General features: G+C 30.4%; 5 protein-coding genes across 5 annotated transcripts; 1 reads left to right on the top strand and 4 right to left on the bottom strand.

The window, feature by feature from the left end:
• Nucleotides 1-1,555: 1,555 nt before the first annotated feature.
• BX663DRAFT_483630 (uncharacterized protein) lies at nt 1,556-8,123 on the bottom strand (the record flags this gene model as incomplete). The annotated part of the gene is made up of 20 exons (XM_051524505.1): nt 1,556-2,005; nt 2,062-2,236; nt 2,349-2,473; nt 2,546-2,953; nt 3,013-3,064; nt 3,135-3,424; nt 3,489-3,629; nt 3,695-3,816; nt 3,894-4,224; nt 4,284-4,647; nt 4,702-4,729; nt 4,809-5,221; nt 5,317-5,771; nt 5,840-6,179; nt 6,244-6,498; nt 6,573-7,246; nt 7,315-7,713; nt 7,793-7,918; nt 7,984-8,046; nt 8,121-8,123. The coding sequence occupies 20 exons, from the start codon at nt 8,121-8,123 to the stop codon at nt 1,556-1,558; spliced, it is 5,214 nt and encodes a 1,737-aa protein (XP_051385947.1).
• Nucleotides 8,124-9,339: 1,216 nt separating this feature from the next.
• BX663DRAFT_247143 (uncharacterized protein) lies at nt 9,340-11,558 on the bottom strand. Its single transcript, XM_051521857.1, has 3 exons — nt 11,369-11,558; nt 10,511-11,308; nt 9,340-10,459 (listed from the first exon to the last, which is right to left on the bottom strand). Exons 1-3 carry the CDS (start codon nt 11,459-11,461, stop codon nt 9,404-9,406), a joined length of 1,947 nt encoding a protein of 648 aa, XP_051385948.1. The 5' UTR covers nt 11,462-11,558; the 3' UTR covers nt 9,340-9,403.
• Nucleotides 11,273-16,813, bottom strand: BX663DRAFT_247120 (uncharacterized protein). Its single transcript, XM_051521856.1, has 9 exons — nt 16,348-16,813; nt 13,009-16,264; nt 12,773-12,919; nt 12,516-12,712; nt 12,093-12,452; nt 11,778-11,993; nt 11,570-11,710; nt 11,369-11,412; nt 11,273-11,289 (listed from the first exon to the last, which is right to left on the bottom strand). Exons 1-8 carry the CDS (start codon nt 16,719-16,721, stop codon nt 11,400-11,402), a joined length of 4,704 nt encoding a protein of 1,567 aa, XP_051385949.1. The 5' UTR covers nt 16,722-16,813; the 3' UTR covers nt 11,273-11,289; nt 11,369-11,399.
• A 2,173-nt stretch (nt 16,814-18,986) lies between these two features.
• BX663DRAFT_448916 (P-loop containing nucleoside triphosphate hydrolase protein) lies at nt 18,987-23,313 on the top strand. The gene is made up of 4 exons (XM_051523721.1): nt 18,987-19,573; nt 19,697-20,736; nt 20,823-23,128; nt 23,206-23,313. Exons 1-3 carry the CDS (start codon nt 18,994-18,996, stop codon nt 23,097-23,099), a joined length of 3,897 nt encoding a protein of 1,298 aa, XP_051385950.1. The 5' UTR covers nt 18,987-18,993; the 3' UTR covers nt 23,100-23,128; nt 23,206-23,313.
• A 515-nt stretch (nt 23,314-23,828) lies between these two features.
• BX663DRAFT_498304 (fungal-specific transcription factor domain-containing protein) lies at nt 23,829-26,700 on the bottom strand. Its single transcript, XM_051526027.1, has 5 exons — nt 26,510-26,700; nt 26,425-26,451; nt 26,312-26,318; nt 24,137-26,230; nt 23,829-24,026 (listed from the first exon to the last, which is right to left on the bottom strand). Exons 1-5 carry the CDS (start codon nt 26,591-26,593, stop codon nt 24,022-24,024), a joined length of 2,217 nt encoding a protein of 738 aa, XP_051385951.1. The 5' UTR covers nt 26,594-26,700; the 3' UTR covers nt 23,829-24,021.
• Between the last annotated feature and the right edge of the window lie 588 nt (nt 26,701-27,288).

The following is a 27,288-nucleotide window of genomic DNA, read 5'->3' on the forward strand; positions in this document are numbered from 1 at the left end:
GTAAGAAGGCCATTTCATTGATACAGAATAAAACCAGGTAAAGTTAATATGCATTATGCAAGTTAAGAAGAATGTCTTTTTTTAGAAGAAAAATAAAAAGAATTTTCTATTTAAGATAAACAATTTCTTCTATCAATTTCGAACATTTTTTTTTTAGCTTCCTTTTTAGATGCTTAGATAGTTTATTCTAATGGAGGTTTTTTTTTTCCTTCCTTCACGCATAAATATAATTTTTAATTATAATTCAAATTCTGATGCGATTTAACGTATCCAAGCATTTAATTTCTACAATTCTACATTTTCATATTCGTTCATTACTGCATTTTAATTTGAAGGAAGTCAGAAATAGCTTTTATATGTAAATATTTACTATATTTGTATATTTTTCAGAATTATGTAAACTTATTCTAATTTCATTGGGCGTAGGATATTATTTATATCAAAAAGTCTGATATGATTAAAAGAAAGGAACTGGAGATTAAAAAACTCCTTTGGGATCAAGGGCACAAAAAAAAAAGGAGATTTTAACTTTTTTGATTTTAAAATTATAAACCATAATGAACTGCGTTACTGTAGTTCACTGTTGGAAACTTCTCTGGTTAATAAAATCATGTTGAATATAATTAGACTTAAAGAATATTTGTTCTTACAAAAACGTTTCAAAAAAAAAGTATGAATGAGTTTAGGTTAAAGAAAGATGGAGCTTTACTCTTTTTTCTCATTATAAGTTTTACCTATTGTCAACTAAGAAATATTACTTTTTTTAATATCCAAATGGTCATATAGATAAGGCTATATAGTCTTCACTTATAAATAAAAATAGCCTTTTGAAGGCTAAGAATCTTAATACTTTTAAATGACAGTTAGCTAAAGAAAATATTTTGAAGTACATGCACAAAAATGTGGGACATTTACAAAAAAAAAGAACATAGTTTTAACAGACACAGCAATAATAATAATGCGCTAGACTATGTAATCTTATTTATTGCAAACATAAACATAAATCGAACTAAAGTAAAGCTTTTTCGAATCCGTTATCTCTTTCTTTAACGCTTTAGATAATTAAACAAATAACAACTCTTCTTATACTGGTAATCATAACGCAAAAAGTTTCACTTTACTTCCTCATTGGCAGGAGGTAGTTCTTCTTTATTCTGTCTAAATACTGATTTTTCATTTACTTTGAGTATAGTCAAATGAATTATTTCTTCAAGAAATGACTTTTTCTCTTATCATTTTTCTCCAATTGCCATCATAATGTGACATTTTATTTCAAAGTGTAGCTTTATGCTATCATTGATCTTTGTAATATGGGTTATGCAACCCGAATAGTCAGTTTCTAATTTATCATTGTCCTAAAAAGCATTACCCTCATCATATTCGCACAAATATTCATTTTATATCAGTCTTCAGTATTATTATTTTTTTTTTATAGATGAAAAATTTTGTTTAGTTGCATGATAATAACTTATTTCTCAAAAACAGATATTTTTTTTTAAGAAAAATTATTAGAAAAATCAAATGATATTAGAACTGCAAAGTCTTTATGCTATTTTTAACGTGATGAAGTGATTATACTTTGCATCAATATTTTAGCTTGTGCCAATAATACGTCTAGTAATTTGCCTTCTGCAAAATTCTGATTCTCGCTTTCATTTACTTCGTTTGATGGAAATGAATTTACAGTAGCACTTTGATCTTGTAATTTTTCAAAATTTATCTTGTCTTCGAATACAAATGCTGCAAAACATATCTGTATGGTATCATTTAATCCATCATGATCAGTATCATTAGCTGTAATAAAGCCTTGAGTTAAACGTCTTAATTCAGATAGATCTTGAAGAATATCATATAGTTCCTTGTCTGTAACTGGTTTCTCTCCTAGTACAGATTTAACAAAAGTACTACAAATTGTTTCAAATTCCTCTTTTGACAGATGTGAGTTCTTTATAGTAGTCATTATAGATCCTGCATCATAATACTCCATAAGTCGATCTTTAATAACCTAAAAAAAAAATGAATCCTCATATAAAAATAATACTGTGTTCATTGAATTTATACCTGTAAATAAGACGTATAAGCTAAGCGGAAAACTTGTCTATCATCAATTAGTAGAGCTTGACTTCGTCTAAGCTTACGATAAAGCTGTTTAAGCGTTTGTGTATCTTTTGATTGCTTTGCTAATTCAATCAGAAATAGAGTATATTTGTTGACGTATTCATAATGCTTTCCTGGCCTAGAGTTTTTTTTTTTTTTTTTTTTTTTTTTTTTTTTTTTTTTTTTTTTTTTTTTTTTTTTTGAGTCAACAAATCTTTTACAAATTATAGAGAAAATTATATTATACTTACAATTCAAATCCTGGCTTCCAAATTGTGATGTGATTTTTGATGGTTGGTTTAAGGGTAAACAGCTTCAAGAGCTCTGTTTTTGCCTTTTCAGTATTACGATAAACATAATGATACATCCAAGCAAGCTATATCATTTAGTTAAAAAAAAAAGAGTACCTTAGTATATAATATAGTAGTACAGTTATTTTCTTATTTACCCTGTAAGTGACTCTATGATGTACACCTTTACTATCAGCTGCCCTAATATCAATCAAACGTTGATGTATACTGTTATATATATTGGCTATATCGCTAGATAAATGCATTGTATCTTGACTCAAATCAATTAATATCTGGTTATTCATAGAGTTTATCTCCTTCTCTGTTATATTTGTACTATTTTCTATATTAGTCACATCTTGGTTGGAATTATCCTCTTGTTTTTTGGTATTCAAAATTTTTTCTTTAGCAAGAAGTTCTTCAGCAATTTCTACGTTAAGCTCATTTTTATATAGATATTTTAGTAAAGAAGAATAAAAGAGATAAAAGGGTTCTAAGGGACAATCAGATTTTCGATTTTTCGCTTTTACTCTACATATAGCTTGTAAATACCAGTCAAGCACTTCCTATAAATATAAAAAATATAAGAATAAAAACAAACTGATATTAAATAACTATGGCTCACCTTCGGTGGCCTTTCAATTTTTGCAAAGCATTTTCCTAGCATATAGTAGTATCTAGAAATAAAAGAAGAGAAAAAATTAATTTTATTATTGGGATAAACAATTGTAAATGTTATTAACTTACTTCCAATCTATTCGATCTACAGACTGATATTTTAGGGCTTGATTATACATTATAATAGCAAGTCTGTATACATATTTTTGTGAAGGTGCCCGTCTCTGAACTTCAAAAAGTTTTCCATCAGATGCTAAAGCATACTGTGCCGTTTGTGTTAGAAAGGCATCCATATTCATGGGCAAAGATACAATAGAATACAAAAGACTTCCAAAATTTGCAAATATCTCACTTTCATGAGTTTTTGTTGAAGATAACTTTCGCAAATAGAGTCCTCGAATATATGCATGAAATGCTTTCTATTTTATAATTTATTAGCATATTATTTGCAACATAATTTTAAATCTATAGTTAAAAACTTACCCTTTGATACTCGCTAATCACATCCTTATGCTCTTTTATGTTGGAAGCACTCCAATTAAGTTCTTCATCAGCTAAAAGCTGATAACAGGCGCCTAGTTCACACCATCCATCTGCATCGTCAGGACTAAGTATAATATGAGACTATCAAACACAATTTTAAATTTGTTTAATATAGTACAGACATATATCCATAAAAATCATTTTACCATAAATTCTTCAACAGCGTCTTCTAAATCGATCATATTTTTCTCATTATTTAATTTTGCCCTATTTTTAATTTGCAAACGTAGTGTTTTGCCTCTAATCCAAAAAATTTTGTATAAAACACCTATGTCAAAAATAAATAAATAAATAGCATAGTTCGCTTGAATACTCTTAAAAATAAATAAATAAATTATATTTTACTTGAAGTATTTGTCTTCTTCGAATCAATATCAATAGTAGGAATAATAGCAGCTCGTAAAATAGAATCTAACGAGGGGTATATTGTAAGCTGACTAAACAAATAATTTTCAATTATTTTTTGGTTGTTTCTAATATAAGGATGGCTTGTTGGTAAATTTTCAAAGAGATCGGAGACAGTATCAACTGCATCCTTTAAGTCATTCTTTAATAATATTCCTCCCCTTAATTTATCAACGGCTGTATCAGCAACTAATGTAAACAATAATTCTGCAGCTTTTTGATCCAACTTTGTATGTATACAATGATGTTCTTCAATCATATCAGATTCAGCCTACGTATTTTTTTTTAAAACAATAAGAAATTGTAAAATATGTATAAAATATTACTTACTGCGAGATGGACATCGTATAAGCAGTGATAGCATTGATATATTTCTCTTCTAAAGATTTTATTGTCTATTTTTATAAATGTTTCCAATAGATGATGTAAAAATATATTTTTAGCAACTCCACAAACTTCTCTTTCACCAAGCTCATCATGTAATTCTTGTAATAGTTCTGCCCATAATATCATTGTATCATTTGCTACAGAACAGCTATTTTTTCTAAACATATGCTGAATCAAATATGATTGCAAAACCCAGGATTTAACAATGATGTCGTTAAAAATATTTGATTTTGTAACTTTTGATGGTCTATGAGGAGGTATATCAGGTGTTGTAAAGTTATTCACCAGAGGCACAAAGTCAGGATGTCTAAATATATAGTATAGTGACATTTTTAATAAAATAACCAAATTATTTGTTAACATTTGATTGACTTCATTAGGAAACCATTCTAAAATAAAGCGAATAAAAATTATTGTATATGTATAAATACATTGTATTAGTTTAATATGTATATATATAATTATTACCTTCTCGATTTTCCTTGGTAATTAGGCTGACCAAATTATCTACTACAATATTGATATTCTGAAGAATATTAAAATATTCGATATCATCATTTTTATTGAAACGGGATTCTGATTGCATTTGCAGATGACCATAGACTGTTAACTGTTTCATAAATGAGCAAAAAAGATACAAATAACAATTCCATGCGTCGAGGTACTTGTTATCTTTCATATAAGCAGTAGCTAGCATAAAGGTCATTTGTATTATTTCATTTGAATCAGCAGCTTTACCAAAATTAAATAATTTTGGTTTAACTAGTCTCTCTAAATCTTCAATAGCGCCTGTATAATTTTTTGAGGCTATTTTTTGTTTTGCAGTCATAAAAAGCTTTCCCACTTCAAGTAAACTAAGCTTTTTTTCAATATTCTCTTGACTAATGATACAATCATACATACTATATTCAAGAAGTAAAAGATAATGGAAAACTCTCTTTTAGTATAATATATATCTGTATAATTATTAATATACCTTCTAAGATTAAATCTGATATCTTGTGAAGACTTTAAATTTATTTGCTTTAAAACTGATTTGCATTCAGAATACCAAGCATATGCTTCTTCAACGTTATTTCTACACTGAGCTAATTTTGCTTTAAGACTGTAAAAACGAAGTTGAACTTCATAGTCTTCTGTAGATATATATTCTTGAGTAACAACGCCTCTATCCAAAGAGATATAATTACTTGCATTGTTGAGTGAAGACAATATAGATGAAGACAGAATACTTTGTTCAACAAGACCAATCCAAAATGAAGAATATTCAATTAAATTTTTAATAACTTGCAATTTTGATTGCTTTGCTAGTGATGTAGAAACTTTTTTTCTATTAGAATTATTACTTGGATGCAAGCCTGTTTCTTCAATTGATGACATAGTACTTCGAATCAGTCGATCAATGAAATATTCACTGATCCTTAATAAAATCTATATCTCCAGTTAGAATTGTGAATGTGAATGACATTACTAAGTTTATAATAATTGGATAAGCTTACAAATATACAGTCATATTGCGATGTATCCTTGCTAGATAAAATACTTTCTGTAAAATTTGATTGAAGGTCAGTGATTATATCAGTTATTAATTCCAAAAAATTAATATTGATAATTGGGATATTTTCATTGCATTCTAATAGTCTCATGTCACCACGTATAAGTGTTAAAATCATTTTACATAGACTATCAATAATACCAGAGTTATTTTCGTTAAGATTGTCTATAAAGCTATTAAGAGATACTTCAGTATTTCCAAAGTTTTCAGTAACTGTTTCCATAGACGATTGTGAAGGAATAAATAATACTAAGTTGTTGTCTCCATTACATTTTCCAAGCTCACTGTTATCAAGTTTGAATAATTTAATAAAGAAAAAAAAATTCATAAAATAACTAACCAACTTACATAGATATGTCATTACCAATATCCCAACTATAATTACTGTCTAATTCTGATATTTTACTATCAAACCATTCCCAAAAAAGATCAAGCGGCTCATCCATACTTTCATACCATGATTTTTTTCTCTTAAAATCTTGAACACCTTCAAACTTATTATAGAATGCTTGAACCTTGTCTACAAATTCCTTTTCTTCTTCAAGCATTTTGAGACGAGATATTTCCTCATTTGCAATTTTATCCCGCTGTCGTTTTGAAGCTCTATATTTTATTTTATTTTATTTTAAAAGTTAAATACTTTACCTTATAATTTGTTTTATATGCATAGTTTATACCTTAGGGATAGTCGCTTCTCTTCTGCCTCATCTTCTTCTTCATTTCCAGAATTATTCTTCTCATTATCATTTTCACTACTAGCTACTTCTCCATCATTTTCTCGCTTACGTTTTAGTGAGCTAATATTTTCTTCAGTCATAGTAATATCCATAGGTGTAGGGCTTACACTTATATCATTATTTACAGTTGATATCTCAGAATTGTTCGTATCGATTGCTATAGTAGAAGATGGTATTATAATAGACTCTTGTAATGTTGTTTGCTTATGAGGAATCAATGAAGAATCTGTTTCTTCTTCTTTTTTTTCTTTTTCTTCTTTAACTGTAATTCGAATAGTTTTGCTTAAGAAAATTGTGTCCATTATAAAATCATCTTCGCTTTCATATTCTTTAATTTTCTTTTTGCTCATGTTATCATTGTTAGAATTGAAGCATTTATACTCTTTAAATAATGCCTCAGCTAGAGTTAACCAATCACATCTTTCAAGTGTAATAAGAATGGGATCTATTTGTGGCTCGTTCATGCTAAAATTAATATTTGCCGTGTCATCTATTGTATAGCTTGATTGAATTTGATTTTTTATTTGCTGTCCTTTTTCCCATGTTGGTTGTCTACTGAGAACAATATTAATGTAAAATAAACATAAGCAGTAATCCCCAATGTCAAATAAAACCTATATGAAATATAATTGATGACTTCATTTAGTATTGATCTCAAATATCTAAAACATTCACTTTCTACCTGGCATAGACCTTCTAGACACTTCCACTGCATTGGTGTATACTTTCCATTTTGAACGATTTGAAGTGCATGATTAGGATCTATTAAAGCAAATTTTAATTTTCTATCGTCATCGCTAATATAAAAACCAGTCTCAAAGGCTAATCGCGCAAATCGAAGTTTTTTAAGGATATATGACAAACATCCAACATGATGCCATAACGAATGTTCTGTTGGATCAATTTTAACAGCTTGAAGATAATTCTTTAATGCTTGTTTAGCAACATCTACATTTGATTGATCAGTCATAAATTCATCTTTTAAAATTGAAGCATAATTTTTATAAACTAAAAAACGAAGAGTTGAAAGTGGTGAATCTTTAACAGGAGTTGCGATTTTATTATTTGGACTTGACTCTGTCTAAAAATCACGATAAAAAAAAAGGCAATAGATTTATATCAACAAACTCATTAATGGCATAATCTTATTTTCAATTTACAGGCTTTTGTTCATTTTTTACAAGTTCTTGCGAGATAAGCTCTTCATATTTTTGTTTTGCTAATTGTATTTGCCCCTTTTGATGTAGCTTTAATGTATTCTGATATTCTTGAAGTAATTTTTCTATCTAAAAAAGTAAGATAAAACAATTATAAATAATGTTGAAAGAAATTGAATAATAGCAAGCATTACTTGAAGTTCAACAGCATTGTTTGATGTGTCAGTAACACCATTATTTAAAGTATTCCATTGACTCTAATACATTATGCATTATTAAAAGGGCTAATTCCATATCTATTATCTTTTTGTTTTTCAAGTGATCAAAATACCATCTTAGTACAAATGCATTAATATTGTATGATTATTATGAATTTGCAAAAATAAAGAAAAAAAAAAAAAAAAAAACGAGAAAAAAAAATGTGGTTACGATTGTGGAGAACTAATAAATAATTTTAGTTTATTGTATGCAATAACATCAAAAAAAAAAAAAAAAAAAATTATTATTTTATGAAGTCAATGTTATTGTTTGTGTTAATGCCCGACCGTTGCCTTGAACAGTAACACTTTCAGCTTGCAATCGCATAATATCTTTTAATTCTAGAAATAATTGATTAATCATAGTTTCAGAAGGAACTTCAATTGGAGGAACATTAAACATTTCCTTTAATTTTTCAACTTGTTCTCGAAAACTATCTAGGGATATTAAGTGGCTAGCACCATTATGTTCCTGATGTATACTATCGTTCAACTGAAAAGATATAGTTAGTTAATAACCTATTATCGGATTTTGATATATGATGCATTGTATTACCTTCTTTAACAAGTCTTCTAATAAATTACTCCACTCATAAGCATTGATCATAATTACTTCACTACGTGAAGTGAATAAAAATTGTAACAAAGATAGGAACATATTCCAAATAGATAAGCCAATATTATCAGCCTAAATATATACAACGATAATGAAATCAATAAAGTGTAAGCAATATATATATATATAAAACACATCTAATTTACCATAAAAAGGGTCGAAAGTTCGATAGATTCTAATAATTTACAAAGTGCTGGCCAAAGTGTCATCCAAAATGAAATAGCATGCAAAGTATGAGATTTTACAGTAGTATCGGTATTGATACTTCCATTCCTTAGCTTTAATAAAACATAGGACTTTAGTAGCAAAAAGCATAAAAGCAACTTCTCATTAGTTGCACTGTATGAAAAATTGAGATCTGGTGTATGAAAATCTATGTCAATTGTGTTGAACGTGCTCACAAAAAGATCTGTTAAAACAATTTCATATCCAATCATATCATTCATCAAACAATCTGCTCGTTCTTTCAACAAAGTAAGGATAAACCATGTTAAAAAGCGGAAACAGTCTAACACCTCTTCAAGCTATTGAAAAAATAAATAAATAAACAAATATAAAGTTAGTTAGTTAGTTAATATATTTATTTATATATATTTAGCAGTACCTTTAAATAACCAAATATGATAACCATAAGCTTAGGATCTTTTACACACATAGAGACAATTAATTGCGCTATACAATTAGAAATATTGAAATCCTTTTTCGTGAACTGCTGACTGGTTGAATCCTTTTTCAAATAATTCACAAAAAAGGAAGGAGATGAATAAGTTTACTATCAAAATAAGGTGTATGACGATATCCATCAGCTATTCCACCTAATATTGACTTTTCAACTTTGGTATACCATTCTTGACCTATTGGCTTTATATCCCATAATACAAGTTCAAGCAAAGTTAGAATAGTGTCTTTGTTCAATTTTGTTGGCAATAAAATAGCATTTTTTAGCTCAGCTACTATAATATCTACAAAGATATTATTTGGTTCAATCCCTGGAATTGAGCCTATGGCTGAATATGCGGCCATCAGTTTAGCAATAGATTCAGCTTGTATATTGCAATTTTGAAGCCCATGCTTAAATAAAGCTTGTATAGATGGTAATAACATTGTATAATAATAAGGATGCTCCTTTAATAATATAGCAGATATAGTGAAAACAGGATTGATATTCCAATCAGACCTTCGCCAATCAGTTGTATACTTAATAAGAGCATTAAGAAATCTAGCATAGTTATTGAGTATATTTTCTGAATAAGGATGTGTGTGTACTTCTTCAACGTAGCGACTCATGTTATGCAAAACAGTTGAAAATGCCTTTCTGTCCATTTGTTGCTTCATTAATTTATCAATAACATCACGAACAGGTTGTTCACGGAGATACACAATTTCTCCATGAATTTCTTCGTCTGGAATTATATCCTCAGGATCAATGACAGTTCGAAGTATGAAAAACAAATCAATATCACCATTATTGGAATCAGAGACAGCCTGATTTTTGAACATCAGTACAAATAAACCAGCAACAGCAAAACGTAAGAAAGCGCTTTTCAAGAATTGTTTAGCCTTCAAGTAAATTGGATCAGAGTTACGAACTCCTAGATTGGTCATTAATTTGCCTAAAACTGAAATTTGTTTAGAGAGTACCATTGCCGTTAAATGATCAGAGCGTCGTAAAAGACATTTCAAAATTTCTAAAATAAGTAACTTATTTTCTTCACTAATTTCTTCTGTTAAGAGTTCAATTACTTGTTTCATACAAGCTACAATACTTTGCTCATATTCTCTATCTAAAATGTCATGCTATTTTGAAAATATTAAAATACTGTTTTAAATACTATTCATTTACTCTACCTTATACACAATAATCAATACAATTTCAAGCCATGCCTTAAGTAATAAGTGTCCTAATTTAGTTAATTCAATGCCAGAATTCATCATTTTAAGTACAACATCAATGAAATGAACACCCGGGCTGCTATTTTCTGCCAAATTCATTTTATTCTGTTCTAACGATTCAGAGGCCATACTGGCTACTGTTTCGGCTGCTAAAGGAGCAAAACTATCCATAATCTTTTTTAAACCTCTAATGCATGCGGTCATCATTGCTACTTGAGAAGGGTTTCTGGGATTATATTTCAAAATACCAAATTCAACAGTAATATCGCCACCATTATTAATCAACTGACAATTTTGGAAATTCATATACTGTACTAAAACAAATTTCAGTCTATATATTTGTGTAGGCTCAACACTAAGGTGCTTGCTTAGCATCTGTAACGCAAGCGTGATCATCAACACTTTTACATTCTCTGATTGAGCTGTCTCATCATCCTGAGGACTATGGAAATGTTCATCACCAGAAACATCCATGTCCTCTTTTATCATATCAGGTTCAGTAGATATTGGATGTGTATATTCATCTATCATTTCAACAGTTGTTTTCATCTCTAAAGCCTCTAAAAGTGACTCCCATTGCAAAACTTGCCAATCTGGGAATAAAGCATTAAGTTGTATCATTAAACTAATAAGCGGCATTCTTTGTCTATCTGTAGCTGTTAAGAAGTAGGCTTCCCAGCAACGGAAGGCAGAACGCAAGTGTAAAGTTCCAAGTGTTCTTATCAACGCATAGGCTTTTGAGCGAACAAATTCCTTAAAAATTTATGTGTTATCAATCATAAGTTTGTTTATATCCTTATCTAAGTTATTTACCTCCTTATCCCATAGACATCCAACAAAGTAGCTAAACACAGGCCCTAAATATGAAAGCAGCTTTAACCATTTTGTTTGAAATGCTGCATCCATTTTTGTAAATAGTCCAAATAAATTATCAAGACCCTGGTACCTATACAATACGAACAATCATTCAATAAAAAGTTATTAGAAGAAAAAAAAGCATTATGGTATCATTACCTGACTTCCCAGTTTGCATCTTCAAATATTTTAAAGACACAAGCATGGAAATATCTCACATCAATACTAATTATTTTCATAAGTAAACCCAAATTTATACTACTCAGGTAATCATAAGTAGGCGTGAGTAATTCCCAAATTCTATATTTATAAAAAGAATGTTTAGTGATATATATGAATAAATAAAGATATATATAAAGTTACTTACGAAGGTATTAATTGCGGCATACATTTAGCTATAAACTCATTCTTATTATTCATTCCATAGCCCCAATAACATAAAGCATAAAACATTTTTATGATAGCTTCCCGGACATTAAGTTGATCATATTGTAAGTAAATAAGCATACACTTAATTAGCGGCGTCTTTTCATTTGCTGCTGATAATGTTGAGGATTCCATGTGTACAGCTGAACGTCTATTTCTTCTGTTATAAAAAAAATGTAAATATTATAATTACTGCTTCCCTCTCTTTTCCTTTTTTTTTAAAAAAAATATATATATAAATAAATAAATTACTTACGTTTCATTTATGATATGGTTTCCAGAGTAGGGTACAATACCTAGTTCTTCAATGTTTTGTTGAGGGCATTCAAAAGCATAACAAGCAAGTGCTGCGGAATATTTAATAAAAGTTTGTGCACTTAATAAGCTTGCATCAGAAAGGGTTTGGCTTTCATTATTTAATTTTAATGTATCTAAAGCAATCTCATTTAAGTAACCAATAATATCAATAACAGTAGCACGAGATGTTGGTATATGTATGTTATTGACAGCCTGAAACCAGATTGCTTTCACAAATTCAGCAGTAATATCTAAAGGAGTGCGAGCTACAACGATTAATCTTGCAATCTGGGATAATGAATTTGAGGGAATACCCGCGCTTAGAGAAAGATGTGTTTAAAATGATGTCAATTTTAATACATGCTCATAAAATTTAGTTTACCCTGAATGTATAATCAATGTTAACCAACGCATACCACGCTCTATACTTTGTGTATCCCCTGCACTGAATTGAGCCATTATAATGTCTATTGGATTAGCAGAATCTAAATGCGATGTTGGTTTTCCTGGAATTTTAGAGATAGGAGCCCTTGAGGAGCATAGTTTTACTAAATGTCGGATTTCTGCAGGCTCTTTATTCTATTAGAAAAAAAAAAAAGAGTGAATACCAGATTTTACAATTTAAACTATATGACATACATTCAATATATCTAGATCGTTAAACTCTGTATACGTTCGATCAAGCCATTTTTGTAAAAGATTTTCAAATGAGGTGAACGTAAAACCATTTGTTTTTAACTTTAAAATATATCTTATAAATTGCTCATATTTTTGTAAAACGTATTTCTATAGATGTATTAAATATTAATATGTATATCGATATATGCTTTTTTTTTCCTTTTTTTTTTATTTTTATGAGTATAATAAATTATTACCTTTCTGTCTATCTCTTCACCCCAGTTAGGGACAGTGCATTCTTCTTGTTTATTATCGATTATATCTTCTGTAACATTAAATAACATATCCGTATAAGCATCTTCATTTATATCATGAATTGCTGCCAACCATCGTATAATATATCTATCTTTCAATGCTGCACGTGTAGTAACATAGATACTACTTGCACCACTGTTAACGCCTGCCAATGTATTATAATGCAAAGCACTTTGTCGATTACGGTCATGACTGGTATTGTTTCCACCTTTCATACGAGAAAGCAAAGCTGCTTGAGCCCATTTATTTTGCTGTTTATTATAATGTGTTTGATGATTTTTATTAATCGAGGTCAATTCGGCATGTAATGCCAACAAACGCTCATCTTCATCAAAGGCCCATGTAACAATAGCATGAATTAATCGTTCCTGTGTATATCTAGACATAAATGGATCTGGCCAACATCTTCTTACTAATATTAATAGGCCACATTCGTTAATAGATAAGTCAATATCTTGTAAACAAGCAGTAATGGAATTAATAAGAGATTCAACAGTTGCAGAGCAGTCAATACTATATGGCACGGGGAAAACACATTGAACAGATTTATCTTGCTCTTGAAATTGACAGGACTTTGTTGAACCATTCATGAAGAGAATTGGTGAAGCATCAAATCGTTCGAATAATCCTAAATTATTCATATGTTGCAAAAGAATTTCAGCATTTTTTCGACTCTTAAAATTAAGGTTAGTCATCATCCATGATAATAGAATAGATCTGTCAAGGTATTCATTAGGTATATTTCTTTCACTAAAATCGTCATATTCATCATCCCATATTGACATTAATGGGCTTGACGTAACTTGCAAAAAGCCACGCGAGTCGCCTGCCGTTTTTCTTTTTTCTGCTGAAGCAGAAACAGGGAAAGTAGTATTAAGCATAGCTGTAGGTGAAAGATTGTTGTTACTAGGAAACGATGTTGTTAAGCATTTCATCATTGCACTAAGGTGGCTAAGAAATCCTTCTTTGCTTAATAGACAGTTGTCTATGTTTTGAAGTCGGTCACCATAGTAATCTTTAAGAAAAGTAGAGCTACGAGATTTTTTTAATTTGAGTTCATCAAGACAGAGTTTAATAGCATCTGTCAAAGGAGGACAATATGAAAGTTGATTATCATTTGCATTTTCTGATATATCCTTTGACATATCAGGCACCAATAACAACGGATCATCTAATTCGCGTGTTACAAGAACGCATCCAGTTGCTATACCATAATGTAAAATTTGTTCTTGCAATAATAAAATATTTAATATGGTGCTTACTTCTTCAAAGCTATGGTTTTCTAACGAATTAGCATTTGTAGGGACTGCATCTTCATAGAACTCTATAAAATTTTTTGAAAGATTAGCTTGGGATATCTTCATATCACTTTCTAATAATGGTTGGAATGGTATACAAGTTTGAAAAGAATGAAGTGTAGAGTTCTTTGAAGAATTTGGTTTTAAAAATTCGTTTTTTTCTTCGGCCTCAGCAAGGCAATGAATATGAATAAATCGATTGCATTCTGTACATCGATAGCCTTGATGAGAGATACCCCATAGAGGTAATCCACAACAAACACATATTACTAGCGTATAAAGATTGACTAATTGAAATATATGACCTAAAAGCCCAACTTTTGATGCATTCGATCTTACAGTCCAACTACGGATCCCGCGATTAACCAAGTCACGAAAACGTAGTTGGGGTGGTATATTACAGAATTGAGGTGTCACTACTTTTTGAATACCTCCTGCTTTAACATAAAACATGATAGCTTCCTCTTTCATATCAATTACTCCATTATAACAGTTGTAATGTATACTTCCTTTACATTGATAGCATCGTAATCCAAACCCTTTTATGGTTTTAAAACATTCTTTACAAAATGATTCATTCATATCATCATAGACTGTCAGGGGAAATGTACTCTGATTAGCATTGGCGTGAAAATAGTTATCAGCTATTTCAAAGGATTGTGATTGCTTTTGTTGTGTTTGGTCAAATATATGGGGGAACCATATGTGGTGATCTTCAATTATATTTTCTTCTAATGAATCTGTGCCTGTCAATTGTCTTGTCAATTGAGGTCGATGGTTATTATAAATTCGATAACTATGCTGATTAAATTGTGCATTGTTTTGATGTTGTTCCTCAAATTCTTGCTGTTCTCGATATTGATCTAATATTTCTAATTCTTCTTGTGTCCCCAAGGGAGGTAAAGGATCAGCAACAACAATATGACCCATACTAGTGCAATAATAATAAAATAATATTTGACATGCACGAAATTTCACCTCAAATGTACTGTTTGAAATAATATCTAGTATATCAAGATAAAGATCAGGTTTACAGCTTATCATATAAGAAAGTGCACGATAAAAATTGTGAATCGAGTTTGCTTGACGTGTTAAGGTATAATTCAGGTTATCTTGTTGAGAGTTATTGGATTGTGCTGCTAAATATGGATCCAAGTATTGAATCATAAAGTACAAAAGCGGAGTAAACAGTGCATATGCATGATAAGAATCAATAGATTGATTATTTATAACACTATTAACTGAACTATGAGCAGCGGGTGAAAAAGGTGAAGATCCCATTGTGTCGATAGAATGAAGACGTGTATCAATTGTTAAATGTGATATTTTAATTGAAGTATTGACTTTTTGCTCTTGTTCAGGTCTTTGAATGTTAATAGTAGGTGTGTTGACATTGTTTTGTGATTTTGTATATGTATGTTTGATAGAGCTGTCATCAGGATGCTTCTGAGAACTATGTGTGTATGTTTTTGAGTCATCTTTGCATTTCATAAGTTTTGGTAATAAACTATCCAAGAAAAATGACAGTAATCTACCAAGCATTTGACCATCAGAAAATGATTCAAAGGCAGGTAAAAATAGTGTTCCAATATGATATAATCCAGCAGAATCATCTCTAATTTGAACGAGTATTAAGGCTATATCGATTAAAATTGCTTGCATAGTATAAGGTGGCCGAGATGGTTTGGGATTAGCGGTTTTGAAGCGACAGTCATTGAGTACTATATCATTTAATACATGTAGTATAGTTTCAAATCCTGATTTTTTTTTATTTTTAGATAGCATATTGGGTGATATTTGTATAGCAGCTTCAGCTGAGCGAGATGAGCTTCCTAATCGTGGTGAAAGAGCAGGCGAGTTTGATTTGGAAGATATTGGTGTAGCAGTTGGTGAATATTCCCTAAAAAGAAAAAAAAAAGGGGTGGGGTGGGGGTATATTAAAATTGATACTTGTATTCAAGATTGGATAAAAATCATTTTTACCCTTGTATTAATACTTGTTTACTAAGACCCGCTTGGTGACAGACCATCAAAGCAGACCTTAGTTGAATTAGCAGATCAATAGTATCGTCATTTTCAAATTGATCTGAAACGTGAGATGTCCTGCATACCTCACTTAAATGAAATAAAGCTGTAGGAGGTTTTTTTCGTTTTAAAATTTTTCCAATAATATGCTGTATTATTTTTCGGTATTCTTCTACTTTTGGCGAAGGCTGTATAGATGCTTGCTGTTGCCTTGATGCATTTGAAGATCGAGGAAAAGTATCTGCATCATGAATTGAATGTTCTTCATCAGTAGGTGAATGTATATTAATAATAGTTGCATTAAGTCGAGTACTTGAAGAATTGGCTGGCATTTATAGTATTCTGTTCCTTTTTTAATAGTGCATGCGATACATTTACACAGCAATTATATTTATTTAAAAAAAAAAAAAAAAAAAAAAAAATAGGGAGAAATGGTTATAACTTAAATGAGAGGATAATCTGAGTTTGGTATTTAACAGAAGAAAATAAAGTACCTTTAGTTGAGACAAACTCTAATTCAATTGGCTAAAGTAAATATTCACAAACAACATTTAAACATTTTTGACATATGAGTGACCTTAATATGAACAGACCATTGCTATGTTTTGATTATTTTCATTCAAAAATCATCATTCTTTTTCTTGTTGTTCTATCAAGTTCATATCACACTGCTAGTATGAAATACAAATCTAAATCGATAGCTGCGGATAAACCTCTAAACCATACTTGGAGTAAATTTGTTAACATTTAATACTAAGTTTTTAGTTTGTTATTTTCGCAGCTCTACTCACTAAAAGCGCTATTCATAGTTCAGGTGAATGTATAACATCATTGTCTTTTTCATCTGTGGGGAACTTTGCAATCAAAACTTCATCATATAATAATTGCGAGAATAAATTACTGGTTAAGGAAATTTAAAATTAGCAAAAAAATAGTCTACACTGGATCAATTTTTACAAAATTTGTATTTTCATATTTCTTTGATAAAAGACAAGTTATTAGAGTAATGGATTAAAGCTTGCTCTATTCCATGCTACTAATCAGAACATGATCTTTCAAGCACTATGAAGGAAGAGAGAAATAGGTAGCAACCATGGGACTATAAGAAATACTTTGTTATAAATAGCAAGTAAATCAAATGGTAAGGCCAATTTTTTTATATTTTATTATTATTATTATTATTGAATGGATATTTGAAAAGCTAAATATGACAAGGATACAATCAAGAAAATATCAAAATAAAAAAGGGTATAATATATTAAAATGAAAAAACTTGTAATATGATATGAAACCACACTATTATGGCTGCTAAGGATATTTTCGTTATCTTAGTCTCCAAGTCTCGCTCTAATAAAAATACTCTTATATTTCAGCCATTAAAAGCAGAGGTTTAAGAGAACTCAATTTGTTAGAGTATCTTTATATATATAATAAACATTACACCTTCACACATCAGTACAGTATAGTTTATATGATATTATGTTGTAAAGAATATACTCGTTGTTTCCTTTTCATATAGCAATTTTCAAAATTATCTAGAAAAGAATCCAGATCCGTCTAAAAATATCGTCAAAGTTATCATCTCATTGCTTCCTGAAATAGGTAAGAACAAAACTTTCTTATTAATGTATCTCTCTCTTACATTTAAAGCATTTTTCCTAATAGAATCATTGCTTTATTTAAATGATTTCGACTTTGTCTTTTGTTTGGTTTTCTTAAAATATTTACTTATTACTTCCTATATTTTTAACTCCTTTTTGCAACGTAATAGTATTTTAAAGATTAATTAAAAAAGATTTTTCCTTCGTTATAATACAGTTATATGGTTGGTGTTAGAATTTTTTTTCCTCCTGAGGTATTTTTTTTTTTTTTTTTTAAGAAAAAATATATAAAGTAGAGTAAATTATATGTACTAAGCATATGATTTATTACTTTGTTATACATCATATTCCTACAAATGAGGACAGGTATAAACTCAAAAGAAATCATGTTGATCGACAAACATACATAGCTTGAATGTATATAAATGATTATGCATGCTAATAATAAAAAGATGTACAAAAGTTGATATTTAATAATAAAAATAACTTGATATAATTCCTATGTTTTTTTTATGATACATACCTATGATAGAGAAATATAATCTTTTCCTTTTTTTTATTATTTATTTCCTTTCTGTTTAAGAAGAGAGTATTTACCAAAAAAAAAGTAAAGCGACAATATTTATATAATTTTTTGTTTTATACGGTAAAAAAAAAAAAAAAAAAAAAAAAAAAAAAAAAAAAAAAACTATCATGTTCTCTAATCATAATTCCTTTAACCTTGCGACATTATTTATCTATAAAAGTGTAAATGTTGGTCTATGCAGGCTATATGCAACCTGAGTTTATTATCAGGTGAGTTTGGTATAAATATGCATACAATGATATATTTCTCGTCAATATTACCTTTTTATAAATCATTAAATAACTTTCCCTTAAAAAATGCTACTATTTTTATTATTATTATTATTCTTTCTTTGCCCTCTTTTGTTTTGATTTTCTTTTTTTTTCTTTTTCTTTTTCTTTTTTTTTTTAAAAAAAAAATAATTTAATTATTGTTTATATGCCAAAAGTATCTGCAAAAAGTGATATAATTCCTCAATATCAAGAATCAAATTTAATAAAAAATGAAAAAACTTTATTAGAGACTAAAAAGAAAAAAAAGGTGTCTATATTTGAATTGTTTCGATTTGCAACTACAAAGGAAAAGATGTTGATAGTTATAGCTTCTATATTTTCACTAGGATCAGGAAGTCTTCCTCCATTCGCACTTCTTATATATGGGTCATTTTTATCGACAGTCCCGCTTGATTTATCAAACAAAGATAGATTTTTAGATGCAGTTGTACCGATTGTTCTAAAGATGGTGTATACGGGTACAGCAGCTATGGTAGCAGGTTATTTATCAAACTGTTTATGGGTCATAACTGGAGAAAGTCAAGCACGTAGAATAAGATGTCTTTATTTACATACAATGTTAAATCAAGATATGGCTTGGTTTGACAAGTTGAAAGATGATGATTTAGCTACTCGATTAGCTTCAGATACACAAATTATCCAAGACGGTATATCAGAAAAATTCGGCCTTTTTATTTCATTCACAGCGCAATTCATATCAGGATTTATTGTAGCTTTTAGCAAAGGTATGAATACAAATTGCAATCTCTCTCTCTTTCTCTTTTTATTTTTTTTTATTTTTCTTGCTTTGAATATCATTTTTTTTTAAAAAAAAAAAAATTAATTATACATGTATGTATTCTTTAAAGGATATAAAATGGCTTTAGTCATGATTTCTGTTTTACCTCTCTTAATAGCTATCATGATCATTATTGTTAAATACGTTAAAAGATTTACTGTTCTTACTCTAAATGCAGACGCTAATGCAGGTTCTGTTGTTGAACAAGCATTATACTCTATTCGAACTATTTATTCATTTAGCCTTCAACAGAGGTTTTTAAAACGCTATGAAGATAAGCTCAAACTGGTACGATGGCTTAGTATTAAAAAGGGTGCAGTCATCTGTTTTGGGACTTCAATTTTTATGGTTCTATTTTACGGTTCCTTTGGTTTAGCCCTTTGGTATGGTTCAAAGCTGACGATAGAAGGAGAGCTGGCAAACTCAGCTGTCTACATTGTATTTTTAGGGATGATTACCGGAAGTATGTCACTTACACGTATCGTTCCCAATTTGGTAGCTATTACGAATGCATGTAGTGCCTCATATTATGTCTTTAAGGCTATTGATTGTATCCCTACTATTAAGTCTGATGATAGCAAAGGGAAACGTCTTCCACAATTAAATGGAGCTATTGAGTTCAAAAATGTTAGCTTTTCGTATCCTACTCGACCTACCGTAAGAGCTCTTGATAATATATCTTTGAAAATTAATCCTGGAACAACCGTTGCCTTTGTGGGCCCCTCAGGATCTGGCAAATCAACCATTATTCAGTTAATTCAACGGTTTTACGACCCAGAAATAGGAGAGGTCTTACTAGACGGTCAATGTTTAAAGGAGATGAATGTAAAATGGTTACGCGAAAATATTGGCACTGTAGGGCAGCAGCCCATATTATTTAACATGACAATCCGACAAAACTTATTGCTGGGTAGTCATGAAAAGGTGACGGAAGAAGATTTAATAAATACCTGCAAGGAGGCTAACTGCCATCGATTTATTACGCAGTTACCTAAGGGGTATGATACAGCTGTTGGAGAACAAGGTGGTATATTATCTGGTGGCCAAAAGCAACGTATAGCAATAGCACGATCCACTTTAAAGAATCCAAGTATATTACTTTTAGACGAGGTATATATATATATATATATATATATTATTTGAACAATGAATATCTATTCTAAAACACCTTTTCTTTTTGTTTCCTGTTATTCCAGGCAACTTCTGCTTTAGACACTCAATCTGAGAGACTTGTACAAGATGCTTTGGACAAAGCTTCTGCTAGTCGTACGACAATTGTTGTTGCGCATCGTTTATCTACCATATCAAAGGCAGATATGATTGTCGTTATGGATCAGGGTAGAATCATCGAACAAGGCAACCATGAAGAATTACTTTTATTAAATAAAAAATATGCTAGTTTGGTGAAAAAACAAAAAATAAAGATGGAAAGAGATAGTTTAGTTGTAGACAAACCAGAAATCAAATTCAGTGATCCTGAAACTATTTTAGATATAGAAGAAAAGGAATTCGTATTGAAAATAAGTGAACCCTCATCAGAGTTAAATGTATCAAAGGATCCCAGTATACAGGAAACTTCATGCGAGAGCATACGAGAGGAGAAAACGAGTGGGAACAATGACAGTCATGGAAAGGGATTTCATTTAAACAGTAACGAATATAACGATCACGATACTAATGGAACTAATGGTAAAATAAGAAGGGTCTCTACTTGGCAGATCGTACAGCAGATGAGACCAGAATGGAGACTACTCTCGTTAGGGGTGATTGGAGCCTGCTTTCAAGGCTGTGTATTACCTCTCTATGCCTATACTTTTGCATCTGTCATCTCTATCCTCTTTGAACCAGTTCTTTATTTCCCAAAACCATTTGAAGGCACGAATATGTATGCATTCTTAATTGTTATGATCGGTATAGGGTCAGCCATTACCTATACTATGAGTAATCTATGTCTTCTCCGGGCAAGTGAAGATTTCAGTTGTCGATTAAGAGGACACATTTTTGCAGCTTATATGAAGCAGGATATGACATTCTTTGATGAAGAGGGCCATAGTGTAGGCGTACTTACAAATCAAATACGTACAGATGCTCGAAATGTGAGTGAGATGGTGACGGTCGTATGGAATGATATCATTCATCTTTGCGCAACACTCGTGACAGGCCTGACGATCTCCTTTATATTCAGTTGGCAGTTAACACTTGTTATCCTCTGCATGGCTCCCTTTATCTTTATATCTACTTCGTTTGAAATATATATTCAGCAGGGTTTTATGGATAAAACCAAGGTGGCAAATGCCAAAAGTAGCCAAGTCGCCTCAGAGGCAATACGTGAGGTAAGAACAGTCGCTAGTCTAAATCAACAGACAAACTTTGAAGATCAATACTTTAAGGCAACAGAACTTCCGCATCATTTATCAATACGGAAGGCATACCTTTCATCTATAGGTGCTGGCTTTTACAGATGTATCCCGATTTATACAAACGCATTAGCCTTTTACACGGGGGCAATATTTATTACGAATGGCAGCATTCATTTTCGTCAACTGATTACGAGCATTACTGTACTCATCACAACCTGTGAGACAGCGGGACGAAGTAGTATGTTTGCTGCAGTTTATCAAAAGGGGAAGCATGCAACCTCTGTCATTTTTGATCTCTTTGAACGACATGCAAGGATAGATAGTATGTTGGAAGGATATGAGCCAAGGACGGTTCAGGGAGATATTGATTTTAATAATATCAAATTTGCTTATCCTACTCGTCCTGATGCGCTTATCTTTGATGGTACCTTTAATTTAAATGGCAAATCAGGGCAAACGATTGCTCTTGTCGGTCCCTCAGGGTGCGGGAAATCCACGACAATCGGGCTATTACAGCGTTGGTACGACCCGATAGATGGACTTGTATCCCTTGATCATATGAATGTCAAGTCTTATACTACGGATAATTTGCGCAGCCATATGGCCTTAGTAGGACAAGAACCCATCTTGTTTGACATGACAATTGAAGAAAATATAAGACTTGGCTTGACCTCTGAAACAAACGCCAGTCAACAGGATATTGAAAATGCTGCTAAAGCGGCTGACATTCACACTTTTATTATCACATTACCGAAAGGATATCAGACTCGCGTCGGTTTTAAAGGCTCTCAACTCTCTGGTGGTCAAAAGCAACGTATTGCGATTGCACGCGCTTTAATTCGTAAGCCAAAAATTCTGCTATTGGATGAAGCTACTTCAGCATTAGATAGTGAAAGTGAACGAGTAGTGCAAGGTGCGTTAGACAAGATTATTCAAGAAGGGGAAAAGATGACCATCATAATTGCTCATCGAATGTCTACAATCACACATGCTGATCTGATATGTGTCATCAAAGAAGGAAAGATAATAGAGAAAGGTTCACATTGGGAACTTTTAGACTTGAAGGGAACTTATTCCAGGCTTGTTTCTGAGCAAAATCTATCTGTTACATAACCTTAGAAACAAATATCCAATTCATTAAAGTAAAAAAAAAAAAAAAAAAAAAGAATATATCATAAATCAGATAATTTAAGTTACTAATATACATATATAAAAGCAGAATATGAAATAAAAATTTCTTAATATACATCATTCAAATTTTATCCATCCATTTTTATCATTTCCAATGAAATCATCTACGGTATATTACATGTAATGATTTATTTTTATTTTCACTATAAGACACTTATGTTAAGTATTTGAAAGATAAATATCAGAATATATATTATTATGTGCATTGTTTCAATCTTTAGGGGAGGGGGAAAAAATTAATTTAGTCGTAATCCCTTTTAAAACAATAAATATCTGCTACATTTTAATTTTGTCATGATACAGCCAATGCATATAAGGTACTTCAGTGCTTCCAAAATGAATGAATTTGGAACCTTACAAGTGCTCCCTGAAAGAACAAGAGAAAATATATCCCTTAAGCTATTCTATATGTGTATTACAAAAGTTCAAAAATGTTTACTTTGTCTGCAAATCTAATGGTGATGACTAATAAATGTGTTAACTTTTTTTTTATTAATTCTAGCAGTATATTCTTATTTAATTAAACAGGATCTTGTCGATCACCTTTGATCTGTACAGTTATATTGCCTCCATCATTTTTTTTTTTTTTTAAAAAAAAAAAAAAAAAAAAAAAAAAAAGATAAACTAATATTTTATTATTGTAAAATTAAACTAAAATACAGTCATGATAAATGTGCAAAAAATAAATAAGAGAAGCAACTTTTCCAGCTATGTTTTTACATATGATACAGTTGGATTAATTAGTACAGTTTAGTTAGTAGGAAAATAAGCATTTTGAGGTGGTATAGAATTGGTAATATTTGTTTCAACAAAAAAATCAGGATTTGTATTCGAATGATGACTATTAGGGTAAGTAGGTTGATGAAGTGGAATAGATGGGTGATGTTGTTCAAATTGTGATTGTACATTTTGTGGGTTCATTTCTAGATATAAGTAATTCATCATTGGATTTAATCCAGATTGTTGTAGAGGGTTTGGATTACTGTGCTCATAAGACACTATTTGCGGTTGTTGTTGTTGTTGTTGAGATGCAATAGAATTTGACCAAGTGCATTCAGTTGTCTTTGGACTTAACCATTCAGGACTTTCAACGTCTAGAGTTTTCATTGAATGTGAAATAGTGTCTTCAGATAAAATAGGTATAGAGTCATCATCATTATGATTCTTTTGATAATCATCTTGTATAGAGTTTTCCCAAAATTGTTCTTGATCAGTAAAATGAATGTGACTATTAGAACTAGAATGAGTCATATTATTATACGATGAAGATAGGCTTATATTATCTGAAGTTTGAAAATTAAAATGATCAATTCGATTAGTAGTAGTAGTACGGCTTGGATCGAGTTTTAATTGTTGTTCATATTGAGACTGCTGCATTTGATGTTCATTCACGTTTGTTTTTAATTGTTGATCGCTCTCATGTGATGTATGATTAAAATGATGTGTGTGAAAGAGTTGTGGATGAGTGGTAGTTGAATCAGATGCAACTTCTATTGTTACCGTATTAGGATGGTTCATTTTTCTAGAGGATTGCCAAATAGTAGATAAATTCTGAAGAACAGGTGAGCTTTTAGGAATGATAGCAAAGTTTTGAAGCTTTTGTATGATTCCAATACAGCGATTAAAGAGATGAGAAGATTGTTGTGCTATTTGATGGTTTTTATCATCAAGATAACGAATATGTATACGAAGAGCGGCAATTATAGCATGTGCGATAAGTTCATAACGAACAATCATAGAAGGATTGTCACAGAAAAACTCAATATGTTTTGTAAGCTGAGTAGCATACATGCGATGATCGTTAGCATTCTGCTCTGTCGTTGGTAAATAAAAGAGGACATCGGTTAACATAAAATAATATAACATTCGTACATAATAAAATACAGGTGAGTTTTGATGCTCATTCATCACGTCTTTTACAGTTTTGCTTTGTTTAAGGTTCCAAATAGTTTGAGGTGAAAGACTATCTCGCCAGTGAAGGATCTTTAAACGATATTGGTCCACCTTTTCATAAAATTGTTCATTATGGAAATCATTACGAAGTGAAAAGGATGCGCGTATTTGAAGACCTTCTTCTGCAATTAAACAAAGTTTTATTTTTTGTTGAAACGCACATAATATCCAACGTTCTTCATCGTCGTCATCGGGTAAAACTTTAGGTAAAGCAGTTTTAGCAAGGGAAGAAGGAATCGACCATAACCTCTCCCATTCTACACTTTGAAATTTATCAAGACAATAACATGTCCAAAAGATTCTTCTTCGAAGCTCAATTGAGTCTTCTGATAGACAACCACGCGAATGAGGGGTATCCATATTTAAGCCAAGTTCTAGACACATCCGAAAGGCCATACCGCTATAGATCCAAGAACGACAATGCTGATCGACGGTAGATTTTGATGCAATTGGAATGGGTTCATACAGAGACAAGAGACATAGAGCGACGACGGTACTCATTCTTGGTACGTCTAAGAAATCATCGATCAATCTTTTGGCACGGTTGAAGAAGGTTGAAGATTTGGGAACATCCTTTCTAGTTGAAAATCTACTAACGACGCAATAAATAGCATTTAATAAAAGAGGCGTAATAAGAGGACCCTTTGTTTGAAGTTGTTTGTAAAAGAGTTGCTTGGGTACGATTGGTATAAAATTGTATCTAGTTTGAAAAAATAAATCAATCAAATGCATCTGAATTTCATTTGAAGGCATTTCCACTGATGAAGAATATTTATGAGGAAGTGGTGGTTCCTCTCTCCAACGAACAAAACTACCAAAAGCAGAATATTCACCATAAAGAAATTGATTATTATTTTTAATACTATCCTCGGATACATATTGAACTGCATTTGCTGTCCATGTATCTGAATAAGTAGATATTGATGTCGTATCCATATTCGACGATTGCTTTATACGAGAAAATAAGATAGAATCATCGTCTGAATCCACATTACTTTGACTACTATCCACTTCATCTTGACTATGATTAACTGTATTGTTTTCACTTGATGTATCATTTTGAGATTCGAGTTTTGAAGGTTGACATATTCTGCCTCGTGCTGTAATTAAAAAAAAAATATTATTATTAGAAGGTTTGATTGAATTCTTCAGTTGACTTTGTATTAAAAATCTATTTATACCTTTGCACTAAATATATTTATTATATTGACAAAACAAAAAAAATGTTATCAAAATATGAAATATAATTGTAATATGTATTTATTTATTTATTCAAAGAAGATAAACTGCTAACCTGCATACATGGCCTTAAACCATCACACTACATAAAATTAACTTAATATCTTTACATTGATTTGTATCACATATGTTATGCAAACCTTTATTTTTTTACTTCGACAAATATAACATGCATGGCCAACTTTAAGTCTTTTATACTTTAATTCTTGGGTTACCTTTCCCATAATTAGACAAATTTACTACGTAAAATATTTAAGAAATAAAAGAAAATAAAAATAAAATAAAAAGGAGAATAAAATAAAAATTTAAAGTCTTGGTTACTGAAAAAAAAAATAAAATAAAAATAAAAATAAAAATAAAAAAAAAGAAAAAATAAAATGAGTAAAAAATAAAAATAAAAAAAGGAAAAAAAAGGAAAAAAAAAGTTTAAATAAAAGGGTTTGCCTGGATGGAATTGACATTCTGTATAACCTGGGTTAAGGTCATGAAAATCACCAAATCTAGGTTTTTTTCTGCTTGTTCCACATTGACTACTTTAATAATAAACGAAAATAAAATAGAATTTTTTTTTTATTCATTCTAACGGAGATCATATTGAATAATCGATTTACAAAAGGAGGACTATTGTATACGATTATTACAATGACTAGGCAAAGATTCCTATGAAGCTCTATAACATGAATAAGGACATAAAAAAAAAAGGTTTTTTTTTTTCATGTTAAACTGAAACTGAAAAAAAAACTCAAATTTGAATTAAAAGGTAATTTCTGACAAGAAGTAAGGATTTCTTAAATTAAAAAAAAAAAATTATTAATCTCCCCTTCTTCTGTTTATTATTGTCTATCAATTTTAATTTAATTTCGGGAATAGATAATCATATTTTACTTGTATTAATGGCTAATATACTTACATAAATCAT

This window comes from Cokeromyces recurvatus (genome assembly GCF_025118155.1).
Source record: "Cokeromyces recurvatus strain NRRL 2243 chromosome Unknown BX663scaffold_4, whole genome shotgun sequence".
Lineage (NCBI taxonomy): Eukaryota > Fungi > Mucoromycota > Mucoromycetes > Mucorales > Mucoraceae > Cokeromyces > Cokeromyces recurvatus.